Source organism: Haliotis rufescens, unplaced genomic scaffold (genome assembly GCF_023055435.1).
Source record: "Haliotis rufescens isolate VD_foot unplaced genomic scaffold, xgHalRufe1.0.p SCAF_33, whole genome shotgun sequence".
NCBI lineage: Eukaryota > Metazoa > Mollusca > Gastropoda > Lepetellida > Haliotidae > Haliotis > Haliotis rufescens.
The window spans coordinates 4,816,225-4,836,366 of record NW_025964035.1 but is presented as its reverse complement, the minus strand read 5'-3'; the positions used below and the strand labels follow the sequence as shown (position 1 = coordinate 4,836,366).

At 40.8% G+C, this 20,142-nt stretch overlaps 1 protein-coding gene across 2 annotated transcripts in view; it reads left to right on the top strand.

Annotated features, from left to right (window-relative positions):
• The window catches only part of LOC124150276, a 39,336-nt gene extending 20,811 nt beyond the window's left edge, over positions 1-18,525 (top strand). Inside the window, exons 2-3 of one of the 2 annotated variants that reach the window (XM_046522248.2) lie at positions 14,013-14,162; positions 18,249-18,525. In XM_046522248.2, coding sequence (XP_046378204.2) covers positions 14,013-14,162; positions 18,249-18,352 — 254 coding nt within the window. In that variant the 3' untranslated portion in view covers positions 18,353-18,525. The remainder of the gene's footprint in view (positions 1-14,012; positions 14,163-18,248) is intronic. The other variant, XM_046522249.2, reaches the window with a different exon arrangement.
• Positions 18,526-20,142: the final 1,617 nt, after the last annotated feature.

The window sequence follows — 20,142 nt, the reverse complement described above, 5'->3', positions numbered from 1 at the left end:
ATATCAAATTTAAGTCGCTATATGGTTGAAATAATGCCGATGCGACGTTAATTTTAACTCACTCACTCACTATTAGATTTATGTTTTGAGATAATAATAAATAAATCTAGCACTAATTTCAGCAATGTCACGTCTTGGCACACGAACAATCATTTCTCGTCCGGCATCGGGTGAAAGTTCCTAAAGTTTCGGGAGTAGGGCCCATGCATTATCATGGTTTTCCAGGAGAAAACAATCTGGAGAAAGAAAGTAGTTCCGCCATTCTATTGAAGTATTTGCGTTATCCCACTATTTGTTTTGGTCAGCTTTTCGTTCTATGAAACCGTTCCGTTTTTTCAGCTTTTCGTTCTATGAAACCGTTCCGTTTTTTCAGCTTTTCGTTCTATGAAACCGTTCCGTTTTTTCAGCTTTTCGTTCTATGAAACCGTTCCGTTTTTTCAGCTTTTCGTTCTATGAAACCGTTCCGGTTTTTTCAGCTTTTCGTTCTATGAAACCGTTCCGTTTTTTCAGCTTTTCGTTCTATGAAACCGTTCCGGTTTTTCAGCTTTTCGTTCTATCTATCATTCGTTATGTCCAACTCACCTCGGATGCAAAACGTATTCTTTAAAGTATTCACTGTAGAGTTATTCATGATTAAACCTTAAACCAAAATCATAACAGCAATTCAGGTGCCAGTAGTCCCTAAGGGGATGCCAAGCTAATTAACTAATAACCTATCATCCTCGGTTAACAAAGGCGTTATATGTCCATAATGATGCATACCCTTGGCCCACTTGCTTCCACATCGACGTGACGTGACGGGAAGTGACGTCACCATGTCCATCGATCTCATCACTCATTACGCACATACTTGTCTCGCTCAAGGGTCTGATTTGATTGGACAGCATTTTCGCATCCTGTCTTTTGAATAGGGCTCAATACGGGCATGTGGTAGCAATCGTTGCATGGTATTTATCACCATAGAAATGGGATGTAATACCCTGCATAACTGAGGATGTATTGTAGATTATCGGAGCTTTAGATCAGTCACCGGTCGCCGGAATAGGTGGGTGGAGCTATAAGTCAGTCACTGGTCGCCGGAATAGGTGGGTGGACCTATAAGTCAGTCACTGGTCGCCAAGATAAGAAGGTGGCGCTATACGTCAGTCACTGGTCGCCAAGATATGAAGGTGGAGCTATACGTCAGTCACTGGTCGCCGGTATATGTGGGTGGAGCTATATGTCAGTCACTGGTCGCCGGTATATGTGGGTGGAGCTATATGTCAGTCACTGGACACCGATATAGGTGGGTAGAGCTATATGTCAGTCACTGGAGACCGATATATGTGGGTGGAGCTATACGTCAGTCACTGGACACCGATATAGGTGGGTGGAGCTTTACGTCAGTCACTGGACACCGATATATGTGGGTGGAGCTATATGTCAGTCACTGGACACCGATATAGGAGGGTGGAGCTATTTGTCAGTCACTGGACACCGATATAGGTGGGTGGAGCTATATGTCAGTCACTGGACACCGATATAGGTGGGTGGAGCTATATGTCAGTCACTGGACACCGATATATGTGGGTGGAGCTATATGTCAGTCACTGGACACCGATATAGGTGGGTGGAGCTATATGTCAGTCACTGGACACCGATATATGTGGGTGGAGCTATATGTCAGTCACTGGACACCGATATAGGTGGGTGGAGCTATATGTCAGTCACTGGACACCGATATATGTGGGTGGAGCTATATGTCAGTCACTGGACACCGATATAGGAGGGTGGAGCTATTTGTCAGTCACTGGACACCGATATAGGAGGGTGGAGCTATATGTCAGTCACTGGACACCGATATAGGTGGGTGGAGCTATATGTCAGTCACTGGACACCGATATAGGTGGGTGGAGCTTTACGTCAGTCACTGGTCACCAGTATTGCCAAACAATGTACGGCAAAGTCGTGGGTGGTAATTACTGTTATACGAAAACTGTTATATATCAAATGTCAATAATTATCTCCTGACGTGCAGATTCAGTATTTATTTTTATAACAGTCTCGTGTCATGTAATATAGATGTAACTGATAAGTACTTTACACCACGGAATGTTTTTTGCTTTATTATTATTATTATTATTAATATCATCATCATCATCATCATCATCATTATTATATACAGGGGCACATTTGAACTAAGTCACTTGCCCAGGGTGACACCACACGTTTCGCAACTTGTGTTCAGGACATCATCATCATCATCATTATTATTATTATATACAGGGGCACATTTTGAACTAAGTCACTTGCCCAGGGTGACACCACACGTTTCGCAACTTGTGTTCAGGAGTATGTACGTATTTGTGTCGCCACCATCTGGTCATCTACCATCGAACGAGTGGGTTCTTTTGAGTGCACAGGGTGTATGTACTGTACACAAGGGGTAGTGACAGCACAATGCTAACGTTGTTGGTCCCAAGGCTGGATAACAACCCATTTAACGCTGTCCTCATATAATGATAGTCCATATAAAAACACTAAGATCTACTGATGAGCATTGTTAGGGCTGGTACCCGTGAAGATCCGGGGTTGCAAAGGTCTTCGGCGACCCATGCTTGCCGTAACAGGCGACTTGTCGTATGAGGCAATTAACAGGATCGGGTGGTCAGGCTCGCTGACTTGGTTGATGTCATCGTATCCCAAATGCTCATGATGTCAATCACTGGATTGTCTGGTCCAGACTCGATTATGTACAGACCGCCGTCATGTAGCTGGAATACTGATGAGAGCGGCGTTAAACAACAAACAAACAAACAAACTACTGATGGGTTCGAATTTTATCCAAATATACGGCCTATCCATCTGTTCCTAGTAGCCTACTATTTGTGACTATGCTTGTCGTAAGAGGCGACTAACGGAATCGGGTGGTCAGGCTCGCTTGGTCGTATCCAAATTGAGTTGATCGATGCTCGATTATTTACAGACCGCCATCATATTGCTGGAATATTGCTGAGTGCGGCGTTAAACAACAAACAAACAAACAAACAACAATTTGAGGTTATTCTGATTTTGGTTTGGTTTTGTTGTTTAACGCCACATTAAGCAATATTTCAGCAATAAGTTGAGTAAGATCCATGTGAGTGTTACGTGTGGGGTTACCCAGAATCCCGGGTCTTGACCATTTAGAGAAACCCTGGGTAAATTTCTGTAATTTTAATACACAGCCAGAATGACGATAAACATGGTAAATTTAGCAATAGCCTCTTTTTACCTTTCTGATTCAAACTTATTTTGTGACATTATTTATGAAAAATCGATGTTCTTTTAATTATTTTACAAAAAGACACCTTATGTATCTATTCTGGTCGGAATCGAGGGAGGCAAGCGGAATTTATCACACCAAACCATCATCTATCACGATTTTTACACAAGCGTGCCTATAAAAATAGTATTTTCCTTCAAACTTATTTCAAACCAAATCATCATCCAAAGCTTGAAATGATCTGTCATACCTGTTTGGAATCTGCACCTTTCTTTACCGAGCCTGACAGTGATGAATCGTGCTAATGGAGTGGGGGTGATCAGATAAGATCACTTAGTCCCATCCACGCCAATAGCATGTACATCTTTGTCCGATGTTTAGTCTCGGAACATGCGGAGGAATATGGGGAAAAATAAGTCATGTCTCAAATATCTCTCTTTTGACACGACGATGTAGGCCGCCGGTCGTTATTCATAGGCCAATACCGTGGGCCGATTGACGGCTCGGGTAAAACAGTAATAAGTTGGTAGGAATGTATCGTGAAGGTGCAAAAAGGTTCGATTTATCAATCGAAGCATTCGGAACCACTCGCGACTTCCCGGTACTACTCGGGAATGTTTCGGAATGGATCGTGTTGTGAAGAGTATTTTGTTGGTGACAGCACCAAATAGTGAAGCCTGTTATAGCAATTACTGATACAGCAGAAAGAGAGACATTCATACCTTATGTTAGGGCAAATTCTTATTTAATTATATAGTTATCCAGATTTTGGGGGGGTTTAGGTAATCGAAAACAATTAATTGCACCCGAAGTTGCTTGAAAAAATAAGTTTTTTTGTTTGTTTTTTAACGCCACACTCAGCAATATTCCGGCTATATGACGGCGGTCTGTAAATAATCGAGTCTGGACCAGAAAGTCCAGTGACTGACATCATGAGCATCGATTCACGCAATTGGGATACGATGACATGCATCAACCAAGTCAGCGAGCCCGACCACCCTATCACGTTAGTCGCCTCTTACGACAAGCATAGTCGCGTTTTATTGCAAGCATGGGTTGCTGAAGATCTATTCTAAGCAAAATTTTCAAGGGTCTGAAAAAATAAGTATGCATGAGACTGTACATGTAAATATATCTAGTGCCGTATAAAATCACTGTGAGCCAGCCCCACCCCGTGGCTCATAATATCAATCACTTGTCTCATTATTTGCATCGTATCCTAACTGCGTGGATCGATGCTCATGATGTCAATCACTGGATTGTCTGGTCCAAAATCGATTATTTACAGACCGCCGTCATACAGCTGGAATATGGCTGAGTGCGGCGTTAAACAACAAATAAACAAAAAGCATTATATACAGGGCGCCGTTTAGCTGGAATATTGCTGAACGTGGCGTTCAACAACTTTTTGCGTTGTATATAAACTTCATAGACGCTGTCCGCTTGACCACATACATTGTGGTCCGTTTTTTATTGAACAGCCATGCTTGTCGGTCAATGGTTAGTAATTTTCTGAATTGACGAACAAGTGTTTTGTTCTTCAAACATCAATCGACCTAAAAATAGATAATGCGAAACCCACGCACCTGTTTTGCCACATGCTTCTGAAATGATTGTGACATGATTGATTGACAGATATATATTAGATATCACATGGACGCCATCAACAAAACTGTGTGACAACCGTTGCCCACTCGAGAAGATAAGTTCTGGCAATACAATCGCTTTTCTTTATGATGGTTTAACGAATGGTCTTTGTGATATTTCGTGAACCACGTAGTAAACGTGCAGGACGTGGGACATATAGCTGCACGTGATTCATGAACATAACTCTGAACTCTGATTCTGAACTCAAGTGATTTTATTTCAATATTTTTTATCGTGTATAGGCTCTGCGTGTTGTGTCTGTAAAATTTGTATCTTGTTTTGTGTAAAGGAATATACATGCATACTCACCGACAAAAGAAACGCCATACATGTTGGTTAATATATAATATTCTTATTCAAGATATTAGATTGGTTCTATGCACACACGAACACACCGGTATGTTGTGTGAACCGACGCTCATGAACGCATCACAGGTGCACCTTTTGTTACGTGCAGGATTAGCGTGTAAAGTTTGAAAATCACGTGCAGCATATCGTGATAAGAATAAAGACACTGTGGTAACACTTGGCCGATTGTTAGTTTTATCATTAAATGGGGGTACACATTGGAAACATCTCTATTTTTCGTCCATACTTCTCTTTATGTTTCTATGGTTTGAGACCGCCTCCGTGGTCTAGTGGTAGAGCGTCCGCCCGGAGAGCGGAAGGTCCGGGGTTTGATCCCCGGCCGCGTCATACCATAAGACGTTAAAAGATGGTACTTGTTGTTTCCCTGTCTGGCGCTCGGCATTAAGGGGCTAAAACAAGGACTGGTCGGCTCGGCGTTAGTATACTGTGTCTGAGTGTGGTATTCATGTTAAACTGCGGCATAATATCTCAGTGAGCTAGCACTATAAATCGGCATCAGTCCGGACTAGTACAAGCAATCACACAAACACACACACGTACATGCACGGGGGCGGTCGGGTTGCTGAAGACTCATTCCACCCCGGATCTTCACGGGTCGAAAAGCCTATGGGACTTATCGGTTGTTAGCTGTTCAGGTCATACGTTTATTTAAACCCTGACATACATGACAACTGTCAGAAAGTTCACCGCAATATTGACTGGGAGACTGCGAACGTGCTGTACGCACGGCGGCCATGTCGCCCGAATAAGCTACTGCGCTCGTTCACTGTGGAAACTCAGTCTGTAAGGGAGGTAATCGCATATTAGTAAAACAATGGTGTAAGATGTCAATCATGGAATAAATTGAAACTAATATTATTCATTTTGTTTTAAACATGCCTGCGTTAATTGAGCATTTTGGGATATTATTTTATTGTGAATTTAATTTCTTGGCCATTTTAATAAAGACGTGATGATTTGTCGCCGCCGTGTTGATGCCTTAGTATCATGTTTGCTGGAACGACTTCGTTTCAAACAACAGGGCTGACAAAGTCGTAGGTGGTTGATGTTTTGACACATGTCTGATTGATTCCGTTTTTTTATCAATTATCTCAGCATGCTAACCATTACAGAACGTAGGTGATACTGTCTCAACATGCTAACCATTACAGAACGTAGGTGATACTGTCTCAACATGCTAACCATTACAGAACGTAGGTGATACTGTCTCAACATGCTAACCATTACAGAACGTAGGTGATACTGTCTCAACATGCTAACCATTACAGAACGTAGGTGATACTGTCTCAACATGCTAACCATTACAGAACCTAGGTGATACTGTCTCAACATGCTAACCATTACAGAACGTAGGTGATACTGTCTCAACATGCTAACCATTACAGAACCTAGGTGATACTGTCTCAACATGCTAACCATTACAGAACGTAGGTGATACTGTCTCAACACACACACGAACTCTAGTTGTCATAGGTCACCTTGTAATGGTAGTGCTTGGTACTTGTAATGGTCGTGCTTGGTACTTGTAATGGTCGTGCTTGGTACTTGTAATGTAATGGTAGTGCTTGGTACTTGTAATGGTCGTGCTTGGTACTTGTAATGGTAGTGCTTGGTGCTTGTAATGGTAGTGCTTGGTACTTGTAATGGTCGTGCTTGGTACTTGTAATGGTTGTGCTTGGTGCTTGTAATGGCAGTGCTTGGTACTTGTAATGGTCGTGCTTGGTATTTGTAATGTTAGTGTTTGGTATTTGTGATGGCAGTGCTTGGTACTTGTAATGGTCGTGCTTGGTACTTGTAATGTAATGGTCGTGCTTGGTACTTGTAATGGTAGTGCTTGGTACTTGTAATGGCAGTGCTTGGTACTTGTAATGGTCGTGCTTGGTGCTTGTAATGACAGTGCTTGGTACTTGTAATGGTAGTGCTTGGTGCTTGTAATGGTAGTGCTTGGTACTTGTAATGATAGTGCTTGGTACTTGTAATGGTAGTGCTTGGTACTTGTAATGGTCGTGCTTGGTGCTTGTAATGACAGTGCTTGGTACTTGTAATGGTAGTGCTTGGTGCTTGTATTGACAGTGCTTGGTACTTGTAATGGCAGTGCTTGGTACTTGTAATGGTAGTGCTTGGTACTTGTAATGGTAGTGCTTGGTACTTGTAATGGCAGTGCTTGGTACTTGTAATGGTCGTGCTTGGTATTTGTAATTGTAGTGCTTGGTACTTGTAATGGCAGTGCTTGGTACTTGTAATGGTCGTGCTTGGTACTTGTAATGTAATGGTCGTGCTTGGTACTTGTAATGGTAGTGCTTGGTACTTGTAATGGCAGTGCTTGGTACTTGTAATGGTCGTGCTTGGTACTTGTAATGGTAGTGCTTGGTACTTGTAATGGCAGTGCTTGGTACTTGTAATGGTCGTGCTTGGTTCTTGTAATGGTCGTGCTTGGTACTTGTAATGGCAGTGCTTGGTACCTGTAATGGTCGTGCTTGGTACTTGTAATGTAATGGTCGTGCTTGGTACTTGTAATGTAATGGTCGTGCTTGGTACTTGTAATGGCAGTGCTTGGTACTTGTAATGGTCGTGCTTGGTACTTGTAATGGCCGTGCTTGGTACTTGCGACAACTGGTACTCTAGATCCCTACAATTTGGTACATTTAACCACTTTCTAAATGGCATTGTGTATTCATGCCAGCAAGTAGATCCCATTTTGTCCATTCACTGGAGAAACGGATATCTACATTATTCTCCGGCGTCCTATCTTTCGACTGCTCTGGCGGCGGTCGGGTAGTCTAGTGGTCAAAGCGTTGTCTCGTCACGCCGATGACCCGGGTTCGATTCTTCACATGGGTACAATGTGTGAAGCCCATTTCCCGGTGTCCCCTGCCGTGATATTGCTGGAATATTGCTAAAAGCGGCGTAAAACCATATTCACCCACTTACTCGACTGCAGTGTCTGGGTTAACATGATATTAACTTATTTTTGTTTCTTTCCAAAACACGACGGTGTAGATTTCAATTTTATAATTTAACGTGACAAATATTTTCTTCCGCCATCCTCTCACCTCGTCAAGACACACGACAACAGCTAGTTCAATATATCAATGCAAACTGATGGTATGAAACAGAAGAGTCTCCGTGTCTTCAATACCTGAAAATATGAGTGAGTGAGTGAGTGAGTGAGTTGGGTTTATCGCCGCTTTTAACAGTATTCCAGTTATATCGCGGCGTGTCAGCTTAATGTGGGAGGAAAGCCCGAAGTGATGCAGGCAAACCGGAATTTCAAACCCACGATCACAGGTTTCTGGCGTGCCCAGGGGACGCAACTCTGCACACTCCGCGATTCGCGGCGCCTTAGACGACCCCCCCCCCCCCCAGTACAATTTAACGAGGTGATCATGATGTACATGGACACGATAGTAAAATATCATTAGTGAATAGTCGGCGTTTCTCGAACACTGATAATTAACTCTTTTCTTTGCTTAGTTTACGGCCTCGGCGGGCTGGTCAACAGGTTGGTGCTTATGATGATGATGATGGTGATGGTGATGGTGATGATGATTGATGATTGATGATGATGATCCTGATGATGACCCTACATATCGCTAAGTATCCACGTTAAATTGATTTGTGGCTTTAACTATATAACAGAACATATCCTAAATGCCGTATAGAATACTAAACGAGCTCCCGTGTAATACAAATTTTATGAAACGAGAGAATAGTTCTTGTATCTGACGAGCGAAAGCATATACCTCACATAAACCTGAAAGATTGTTATTGTGAAATATATATAAAAAAGATTGTTATTATGAAACACATTCCTGAAAGATTGTTATTGTGAAACACATAGCTAAACGATTGATATTGTGAAACACGTATCTAATAAATTGTTATTGTGAAACACATATCTAATAAATTGTTATTGTAAAACACACGTCTATAAGATTGTTATTGTGAGACTCATATCTACACGATTGATATTATGAAACATATTCCGGAAAAAAATGTTATTGTGAAACAGGTATCTAATTGATTATTATTATGAATCATATAGTTAAAAAGGTTGTTGTTGTGAAACATATAGTTAAAAAGATTGTTGTTGTGAAACATATCGTTAAAAAGGTTGTTGTTGTGAAACATATAGTTAAAAAGGTTGTTGTTGTGAAACATATAGTTAAAAAGGTTGTTGTTGTGAAACATATAGTTAAAAAGGTTGTTGTTGTGAAACATATAGTTAAAAAGGTTGTTGTTGTGAAACATATAGTCAAAAAGGTTGTTGTTGTGAAACATATAGTTAAAAAGATTGTTGTGAAACATATAGTTAAAAAGATTGTTGTGAAACATATAGTTAAAAAGATTGTTGTGAAACATATAGTTAAAAAGATTGTTGTTGTGAAACATATCGTTAAAAAGGTTGTTGTTGTGAAACATATAGTTAAAAAGGTTGTTGTTGTGAAACATACAGTTAAAAAGGTTGTTGTTGTGAAACATATAGTTAAAAAGGTTGTTGTTGTGAAACATATAGTCAAAAAGGTTGTTGTTGTGAAACATATAGTTAAAAAGATTGTTGTGAAACATATAGTTAAAAAGGTTGTTGTTGTGAAACATACAGTTAAAAAGGTTGTTGTGAAACATATAGTTAAAAAGATTGTTGTTGTGAAACATATAGTTAAAAAGGTTGTTGTTGTGAAACATATAGTTAAAAAGGTTGTTGTTGTGAAACATATAGTTAAAAAGGTTGTTGTTGTGAAACATATAGTCAAAAAGGTTGTTGTTGTGAAACATATAGTTAAAAAGATTGTTGTGAAACATATAGTTAAAAAGATTGTTGTGAAACATATAGTTAAAAAGATTGTTGTGAAACATATAGTTAAAAAGATTGTTGTTGTGAAACATATCGTTAAAAAGGTTGTTGTTGTGAAACATATAGTTAAAAAGGTTGTTGTTGTGAAACATACAGTTAAAAAGGTTGTTGTTGTGAAACATATAGTTAAAAAGGTTGTTGTTGTGAAACATATAGTCAAAAAGGTTGTTGTTGTGAAACATATAGTTAAAAAGATTGTTGTGAAACATATAGTTAAAAAGATTGTTGTGAAACATACGTAAGGCTGTCACTGTGAAACATACGTAAGGCTGTCATTGTGAAACATACGTAAGGCTGTCATTGTGAAACACATACCCAAAAGCGAATCGTGTTTGTCACGCGGCTGGCTACCACCATGGTCCACGTGAACGAGTTGTGACGATTGTCTTTTTCATTTTTTAGATAAATTAGCGATTGTCGTGTTGGGGAAAATATTTTTTTATGATCTCGATAAACAATAGTCGAGCAGTTCATCACGCTATGAGTCAGAAGATAGGGAAAATTTTAGAAATATTACTTTCCGCAGAAAAACGAAATAGCTTATCAGTTTTCAAAAGCACACGCTATAAATTCACACATGTAAGATCACATATATATTCTATACTGCCCCACTTTTGATAGGGATATATTCATCTTTCCATCATACACAAAACTGATGTTTATGAGTGAGTGAGTGAGTTAAGATTTGCATCACGTCGGCAGTATTTAAACCATATCGTGACTACAACGATTTAAACACACATACGAAATATAAACTTTCTAAAAAACCTGTCAGCAAAGAACATTAAAATAACAAGAGTATCACAGACATATTTATAACTAATATGGAACGATAAAACGATATTACAATACATAACAATATATGATAAAATCGAGCTAGAGATCGCCAGCATCCAAAGTTAGGCCACCATACTAGAGACCGTGGGGACTTACAATACTAGGGACCGTGAGGACTTACAATACTAGAGACCGTGGGGACTTACAATACTGGGGACCGTGGGGACTTACAATACTGGGGACCGTGGGGACTTACAATACTAGAGACCGTGGAGACTTACAATACTAGGGACCGTGGGGACTTACAATACTGGGGACCGTGGGGACTTACAATACTAGGGACCGTGGGGACTTACAATACTAGAGACCGTGGGGACTTACAATACTGGGGACCGTGGGGACTTACAATACTGGGGACCGTGGGGACTTACAATACTAGAGACCGTGGAGACTTACAATACTAGGGACCGTGGGGACTTACAATACTGGGGACCGTGGGGACTTACAATACTAGGGACCGTGGAGACTTACAATACTAGAGACCGTGGGGACTTACAATACTAGGGACCGTGGAGACTTACAATACTAGGGACCGTGGGGACTTACAATACTGGGGACCGTGGGGACTTACAATACTAGGGACCGTGGGGACTTACAATACTGGGGACCGTGGGGACTTACAATACTTCTGCTTCCTTCACGGCTCCCCAGCAGGATTTACACATGCCTTCAGTCGCTGGCGATTATAGTCAATTGTAGCTATCAATTAAAACTAACAAATATACTACGATTTAAAATGGGGTAGACCCAAATTGATGTTTATGAAATACCAAGTGTGCATGAAACAAGAGATGATATATCTGATAAATTCTACTAAACGTTCGGTAGTATACATAGAAAATAACACGTGCATTGCAAACTAAACCAGGCAACCTATTTGTGAGTGAATGTTGTTTTGCGCCACTGTATGCAATATTTCAGTTACATGCTTGTCGCAAGAGGACATTAACGGGATAGGGTGGTTCGACACAACGAGGTTCGACTGTACTAAGGGCCATCGCACTACAATACACCGTGTATATTTTAACTTGTCATGGGAATCAGTCTATTGCAAGCTCGCTGATTTGGTTGATGCATGTCATCGTATCTTTGCGTAGATCGATGCTCATGATGTCAATCACTGGATTGACTCGATTATTTACAGACCGCCGTCATAAAGCGGGAATGTTGCTGAGTGCGGCGTTAAACAACAAACAAACAACATTGTAAGAAATGTCTTCATTTTACGGTTGATTTTAAGATTGAATAAAAATTGAAAGTTGCAAAAGTGGTTGGGTGCAATGGTGAGGTTTATTGATCAATTCGTAAACATTTCACCACCATTTTGCCTTTTACACCCAAAAGTGCTAAAAGCGGCGTAAAACAATTCTCCCTCACTTGAGTGACAACGACTTTCAACTTTGAGTTCGTTTTAATTAACTCAAGTTTTAGTGAGTGAGTGTGAGTGAGTATGGTTTTACGCCGCTTTTAGCAATATTCCAGCAATATCACGGCGGGGGACACCAAACTTCACACATTGTACCCATGTCGGGAATCGAACCCGGGTCTTCAGCGTGATGAGCGAACGCTTTACCACTAGGCTACCCGACCGCCCCTCAAGTCTTAGATGCTAATCGTGACCGACCTTCACCCAGGACTTGTACAGAACAGCGCCATTTTTAAAAACAACAACAAAACATTGAACGATAAATACGCTATATGGAAATATCAAACTAATTCTGGATATATAATGATATAAAATACGATCATAAATCATCTTAAACGACTTTGATGGATACAGTCATGCCGTTTACTTATAAAATAGGTCGTGTTACAACTTGTCAAAAGATAATAGCTTTTGTTGCATCTTCTAAGGAAGATATTGTGTGAATAGTATGTGTAGATCAGTTGAATATCAAGGGTAGTGTCTCTTTAACGTGGAATGTGATATCATCGCTGAATGTCACGACAGTTTTTTACTGTGTTTTTTTGTTGTTTTGTTTAGTTTTGTAAATTTTCCTTGTGTCTTTTGTGCAATGAAAAACGGTAAATGTGAACGGATTAAGACAAATCACGTATTTCGTTAACATTATCCAGATTAATTAAACATGCGCATGCAGAAATGTTCATGGTAAAGATCCGGGTTAGAACTGGTCAAACTAACGTGGATCAGTGCTCACAATTGTTCGGAGGGAAAGGTTTTCAGATTAACGAGGGTTCAATGTGTACAGTATCAGGAGTAGAGCTTCAATAATTGCTGAACGAGTCGCAATGTGTATCTTCTAGGGTAGGTAGTTTAGCTCAATAAAAATATAATTTTACAAAATACTGTTTAGCCTTTTGCAGAAACTGTTTTTCAAGCAAGGATAGATATCGTCAGGTTTTGTGTTGCGTTTGTCAGATGAGATGGTTGAAAATAATAATCAGTCTATACTAGTCACGGCGTTATTCTGAGTCACGTTAACGTTGCGTTTAGTTGTCGAAGATGGTTGGTGATGATGATATGCCTACAAATCTGTTACGACTCTTAAAACACTGATGATGACGGCGGTGCTGGTGGTGGTGGTGGTGGCGGTTTGGCTACTGATGCTGATGATGATGGTGGTGGTGGCGGTGCTACTCATAGTAATGATGATGATGATGATGATGTTAATAAACTATATGATGAAGAGCGCGTTGACACCATGCCAACACTTGCTACGACACCCAAATTCAGAGCTCTAACTTCTACGACAAACATGATGCATCCTCGATAATCCAGGGCATTATATCACGATACACATCCTGTACCCATTTGCTACCATAGCTTCGTTTGGACTACAAAAGTCGTCAAAAACAAATAACTCTGATAAGCATGAGAAGATCTGTGCTACGATGGCGATAGGAGAGATGGTGGTGGTGACGTCACTTCCGAAACGGTGATTAATGGGTCCTGGATATTAATCGTAACAGAAGGGAGAAATAAACACTTGATAATCGAGGATGAACATGATGTGCTGGAGAGCTATTCAGACCTCGAACCCCATACTCACTCAAAGTGGCGTCAAACCAACTCACTCACTCACTCACTGATTGTTTCAGATTCGCAGCCGTCCCCGGCCCGGACCCGCCTCCTTGAGCTGCTGTATAACATTGACGGCCTCTTGCAAGCCTCTGCACATAGCTCCGACCTACCAGATAACATAAAGCTCGCCCAACCACGGGATACAGACTTCAAAAGTAAAGGTGAGGGTAAATATATATCTCTTTCTCCCTCGACGGATAAATCACTTCAAAGTCTCTCTTCACGTTAGATAAATCACTTCTCTCTCTCGACGGATAAATCACTTCTCTCTCTCTCGTTAGATAAATCACTTCTCTCTCTCGTTAGATAAATCACTTCTCTCTCGTTAGATAAATCACTTCTCTATCTCTCTCGTTAGATGAATCACTTTTCTCTCTTTAGATAAATCACTTCTCTCTCTCTCGTTAGATAAATCACCTCTCTCTCTCGTTAGATAAATCACTTCTCTCTCTCGTTAGATAAATCACTTCTCTCTCGTTAGATGAATCACTTCTCTATCTCTCTCGTTAGATGAATCACTTCTCTCTCTTTAGATAAATCACTTCTCTCTCTCTCTCGTTAGATAAATCACTTCTCTCTCGTTAGATAAATCACTTCTCTCTCTCTTTAGATAAATCACTTCTTTCTCTCTCGTTAGATAAAACACTTCCCTCACTTGTTAGATAAATCTGTTCTCTCTCTCTCTTGTTAGATAAATCACTTCTCTCTCTCTCGTTAGATGAATCACTTCTCTCTCTCTTTAGATAAATCACTTCTCTCTCGTTAGATAAATCACTTCTCTATCTCGTTAGATAAATCACTTCTTTCTCTCTCGTTAGATAAAACACTTCCCTCACTTGTTAGATAAATCTGTTCTCTCTCTCTCTTGTTAGATAAATCACTTCTCTCTCTCTCGTTAGATGAATCACTTCTCTCTCTCTTTAGATAAATCACTTCTCTCTCGTTAGATAAATCACTTCTCTATCTCGTTAGATAAATCACGTCTTTCTCTCTCGTTAGATAAAACACTTCCCTCACTTGTTAGATAAATCTGTTCTCTCTCTCTCGTTAGATAAATCACCTCTCTCTGGCTCTCTCCTTCCCTCTCCCTATCTCTCTCCCTCTCTCTCTCGTTAGATAAATCACCTCCCTCTGTCTCTCTGTGTGTGTCTCTGTCACTCTCCTTCCCTCCCTCCCTCTCTCTCTCTCTCTCTCCCGTTCCCTTCAAAGTCCATGTGTTATTAGTCTGTAAAAATAGCCTCCCTCTCCACTGGACCTTCTCCCGCAATAATCAGATCACTAACACAAACTTGATGTATTGTAAATTACTTCTGTCAAACATCCCTCCGAGATTGTCCCCTGCCGTGAAAAAGGTGTATATAACACAATCATACTACAGAAATCCTACAAAAGTAGTCACGAAATAAAAATGAATTTTGAGCCTTTTTCAGGCAAAATGTGTAAGGACTGGAAAATGACCATTAAATATTAGTTCGTGTCGCTTGGTTCGAGCTAAGGCGATATTTGGAGTTCCTTACATATGAAATATATCAGACTGTAGCATGGTCTCCGCTTCACCTGCATGCACGTGACGCCCGTAACACGAGAACAACCCAATCCAGTTAGTCGCCTCTTAGGGGCGGTCGGGTAGCCTAGTGGTTAAAGCGTTCGCTCGTCACGCCGAAGACCCGGGTTCGATTCCCGACATGGATACAATATGTGAAGCCCATTTCTGGTGTCCCCTGCAGTGATATTGCTGGATTATTGCTAAAAGCGGCGTAAAACTATACTCACTCACTAGTCGCCTCTTACGACAAGCGGGGTGGCCCAGTCGTCTAAGGCGCCGCGATTCGCTGAGCAGAGTTGCGTCCCTTTGAGCACGCCAGAAACCTATGATTGTGGGTTCGAATCCCGGTTCGCCCCGATTATGTTTCTAGGTTTGTCAGTACCATACCCATGCTCGACGGTTTCACCGAAGTGGTAAACGTCTGAGACCTGCATCACTTCGAGCTTTCCTCCCACACCACGCCGCGATATAACTGAAATACTGTCAAAAGCGGCGTTAAACCCAACGCACTCACTCACTCACTCTTACGACAAGCACAGTCGCCTCTTTCGGCAAGCATGGATTGCTGAAGACCTATTCTGACCCTGATCATCAAGGGTCACCATAAGCAAATCTTGAATAATATTTACTGCACTAATCACACAGTTTCTATGAATAAGTCAACGACTTTTTTCAATTGTGTTAGAGTTGCATTGAAAAAGACACAAACGATATATGTAATAAAACATTTACCGCAAGTGATACTTACACCGGAAGTATAATGTGTCTCGTTCACAAAACTCGCTTTGCATGGCAATTGATCTGTGCAGCAACCTGTCAGTGGTTACACAAATGTTTCAAATTAACTATAATTCCTAGTTTATAAATTTATATTTTCGAATTTACGACGGATATATTTTTGAGCTGCAAACTCCAAGGAATAGATCATGCTAAGGCTTAAAAGTTGCAATGAACTCACAAAATATGACTAGCTGCCCCTGCTACGTTTCGGGTGGCCCAGTCGTCTAAGACGCAGCGATTCGCTGTGCAGAGTTGCGTCCCCTGGGCACGCCAGGAACCTATGATTGTGGGTTCGCCCCGATTATGTTTGTCAGCACCATACCCGTACTCGTGGGTTTCACCGAAATGGTAAACGTCTGAGACCCGCATCACTTCGGGCAAGATTAAGCTGACACGCCGTCATATAACTGGAATACTGTTAAAAGCGGCGTTAAACCCAACTCACTCACTCACCCTGCTACATTTCAGAGTACACACCATCCACAGTCTTGTACCAAATGGTACCCTTATCTGTGAACACATTCAGAATAGGCGACGATGTTAAAAAATACAAGACTAAATATTAATTAACATGATTAAATTAAGATTTAATTACAGGGTGATGGAGATTTTAAAGACACAATAACAATCTTACACCATATCATCCATCCATAGCTGCAAGCTACTTCACTGTACGCTCCATCTTACAAAAGCGGCTGGCCGCACAACTGGTTCTTATTTAGTGCAGTGGATTACGTGTGACGGTCAAATATATCACAGGCCTTCGTATCGGCTTCCGAGTTTATCCGAACGGGTGGTTGTTATTCCATGACTGAAAGAAAGAATATGATTCAAGATTCACACAATAACCTATTGTTATATTGACTTGGGGAAGATTATGATTCAAGATTCACACAATAACCTATTGTCATATTGACTTGGGGAAGATTATGATTCAAGATAAACACAATAACCTATGGTCATATTGACTTGGGGAAGATTATGATTCAAGATTCACACAGTAACCTATTGTTATATTGACTTTGGGAAGATTATGATTCAAGATTCACACAGTAACCTATTGTTATATTGACTTGGGCAAGAATATGATTCAAGATTCACACAATAACCTGCTGTTATATTGACTTGGGGAAGAATATGATTCAAGATTCACACAATAACCTATTGTTATATTGACTTGGGGAAGAGTATATTTCAAGATTCACACAATAACCTGCTGTTATATTGACTTGGGGAAGAATATGATTCAAGATTCACACAATAACCTATTGTTATATTGAATTAGGGAAGGATAATTCAAGATTCACCTGGAAAACTAAAAACGTGTTAGAATAAGTCCCCAGCCACTTATGCTTTTCATACCGTGGGTTTTTCGATAAGAATAGGCTCCCGGTAACCTAGGATAGCAAGAGGCACATAACATCAATTTCTAGTTTGTTTGGCACAGATTTAATCGAGGACATATCTCTCCCAGGTAAAGCTGGTCGCGACGTTAAACAACAAACAAACATATAATTATACTGAATAGGAGACGAACCCTAGTTTGAATAAGGTGATTGATTGAGTGAGAAAGTGGGTGGGTGGATGATAGGGAGAGAGGATGAGTGGGTGGATGGGTGAGTGAGTGAGTGAGTTTGGACACTTTTATTTTCAAGGCAGGCCGACGACTCAACTAGGAATGTCAACTGAAACATTGAGTGAGTGTGTATAGTTTTCCGCCCCTTTTAGCAATATTCCAGCAATATCATGGTGAGGAACACCAGAAATGGGCTTCACACATTGTGTCCACGTGTGGAATTGAACCCGGGTCTTCAGCCTGACGAGTGAACGCTTTAACCATTAGGCTACCCCGCCGCCCCTCCCATGAAACACATGAAATGTGTACCTATGTAATATTTTCTTTCAACCTAAGTCCGTGTTCTTCCAGGTGACCCTGAACTTGCTAAGAAGAGAGACATGGGTGTCCTCCCGCCCTGGAACGAATTTTGCCGGATGATGAGGATAACGAACTGCTTCCACAGTCAACACTGAGCATGCGCAAACCCAGCCAATCATAACACAGGAAAACATTCGGTGCAGCTGAACACGGTGCTTGACGAGATTTTATGACTATACGAGAGCTTGACGAGAACGGAGGATGTTATAATGAAAGTGCTCTACAAACTTGCAACAGTGGATTTCTCAATAAAATTATTGATTTATAATCTTTGTTTTGTGGTTAAGTTTGTTTGACTCCGCGCTGTGGAGTACTCGCGACAAGCAATATTTATGTTTCGGCTTTATTTTTGGTCGCCATTGACTATTAGCAGGTCGGTTCCGGGTTGTCAATGGATGAGTGATACGCCCGAGGGTTCCAAGATTGGTCCTTGCTGTTCGGATTGTAAGGACATTATTTACGACAACACACAGAAACTCGATATCCCCTGCGATATGAGACAGTGCCTGAGAATGTCAGGTTGACAGGGAAACATGAAATATAACACACGATAATGCATACTTTTGGTTTCACAGGTTTCCATGGTGAATACACAAAGTTGGTTGGTTAGTTGGTTTGGTGTTAACGCGGCACTCAGCAATCTCATTAAAATCAGATCTTAGTTCTCGCTACTGCTAAACAAAGATCTGAAGACATCCCATTTGGGGTCACGTCAGAACGACCTTTCATCCGCCCAGAGCGTCGCTTACCAGATCATGAAAGTGACAGTCGGAATGTGATTTCTAATCATGCAAACTTTAACACTGGGTATTCCGAACGATAACGGGTTTAACGACTGAATCCATACAATCTAGACCATCTAATAGCCATTCCAGAATGTTCTTTTGTTCAGGTTTAAAAGTTTTAATCGAGGATTTGTCAAAATATGTTTCGAAGCGTAGTCTCCAATTTGAAATTAGTGCCGTAAAGCACGAGAAAGCTGCCTTCTGATTGGCTAATGTCGACTTCTTGTCAGTCCTTCAAAAGGTCGGTCAAAGTTCGCGCAAGGTCCCGTAATGGGATGTCCTCAGATCTTTGTTTAGCGGTAGCTAGAACTAAGATCTGGTTTTAATGAGATTGGACACTCAGCAATATTCCAGCTTTATTCGTGTCAATAATCGTGTCTGTGATTAATATCATGAGCATCAATCTACGCACTTGGGATCGATGACATCTATCAACCGAGTCAGCGTGCCTGACCACCCGATCCCGTTAGTCGCCTTTTACGACAAGCATAGTCGCCTTAACTGCAAGCATGGGTTGCTGAATACGCAAAGTGTTGACATTAACCGAACAATGTTGACAGGTTGGTTTTGAGTTAATACCTGTAAAACAAACCCTGAACCTTTTAGCCTAACCCTGATAACAACAAGACAATAGGCCTCAACAACGTAATAAATTATCAATTCATAAACTTTTGAAAACTTCAGGGACGACACGTCCGTTAAACAAAGGTGAAACTAGTGATAAGATCAGGCAATTGTTTATCTTTCGGGTTTTCTTTCCCAACACGATTAGGTACTTTTGTGCACTTGTTGGAATTTTTATACATATTTTATTGACATTCCGAAGTCAAATGGATCGGGCAAAAGTTGTTCAATTTATGACGCCCTTTCCATAAACATTATACAATCAAGGGATGAATATGTTTATTTGTTTGTTTGTTTGTTGTTTTACGCCGCACTCAGCAATATTCCAGCTATATGACGGCGGTCTGTAAATAGTGAAGTCTGGACCAGACTGATTGACATCATGAGCATCGATCCACCCAATCGGGATACGATGACAGTATCAACCAAGTTAGCGAGTCTGACCATCCGATCTCGTTAGTTGCCTCTTACGACCT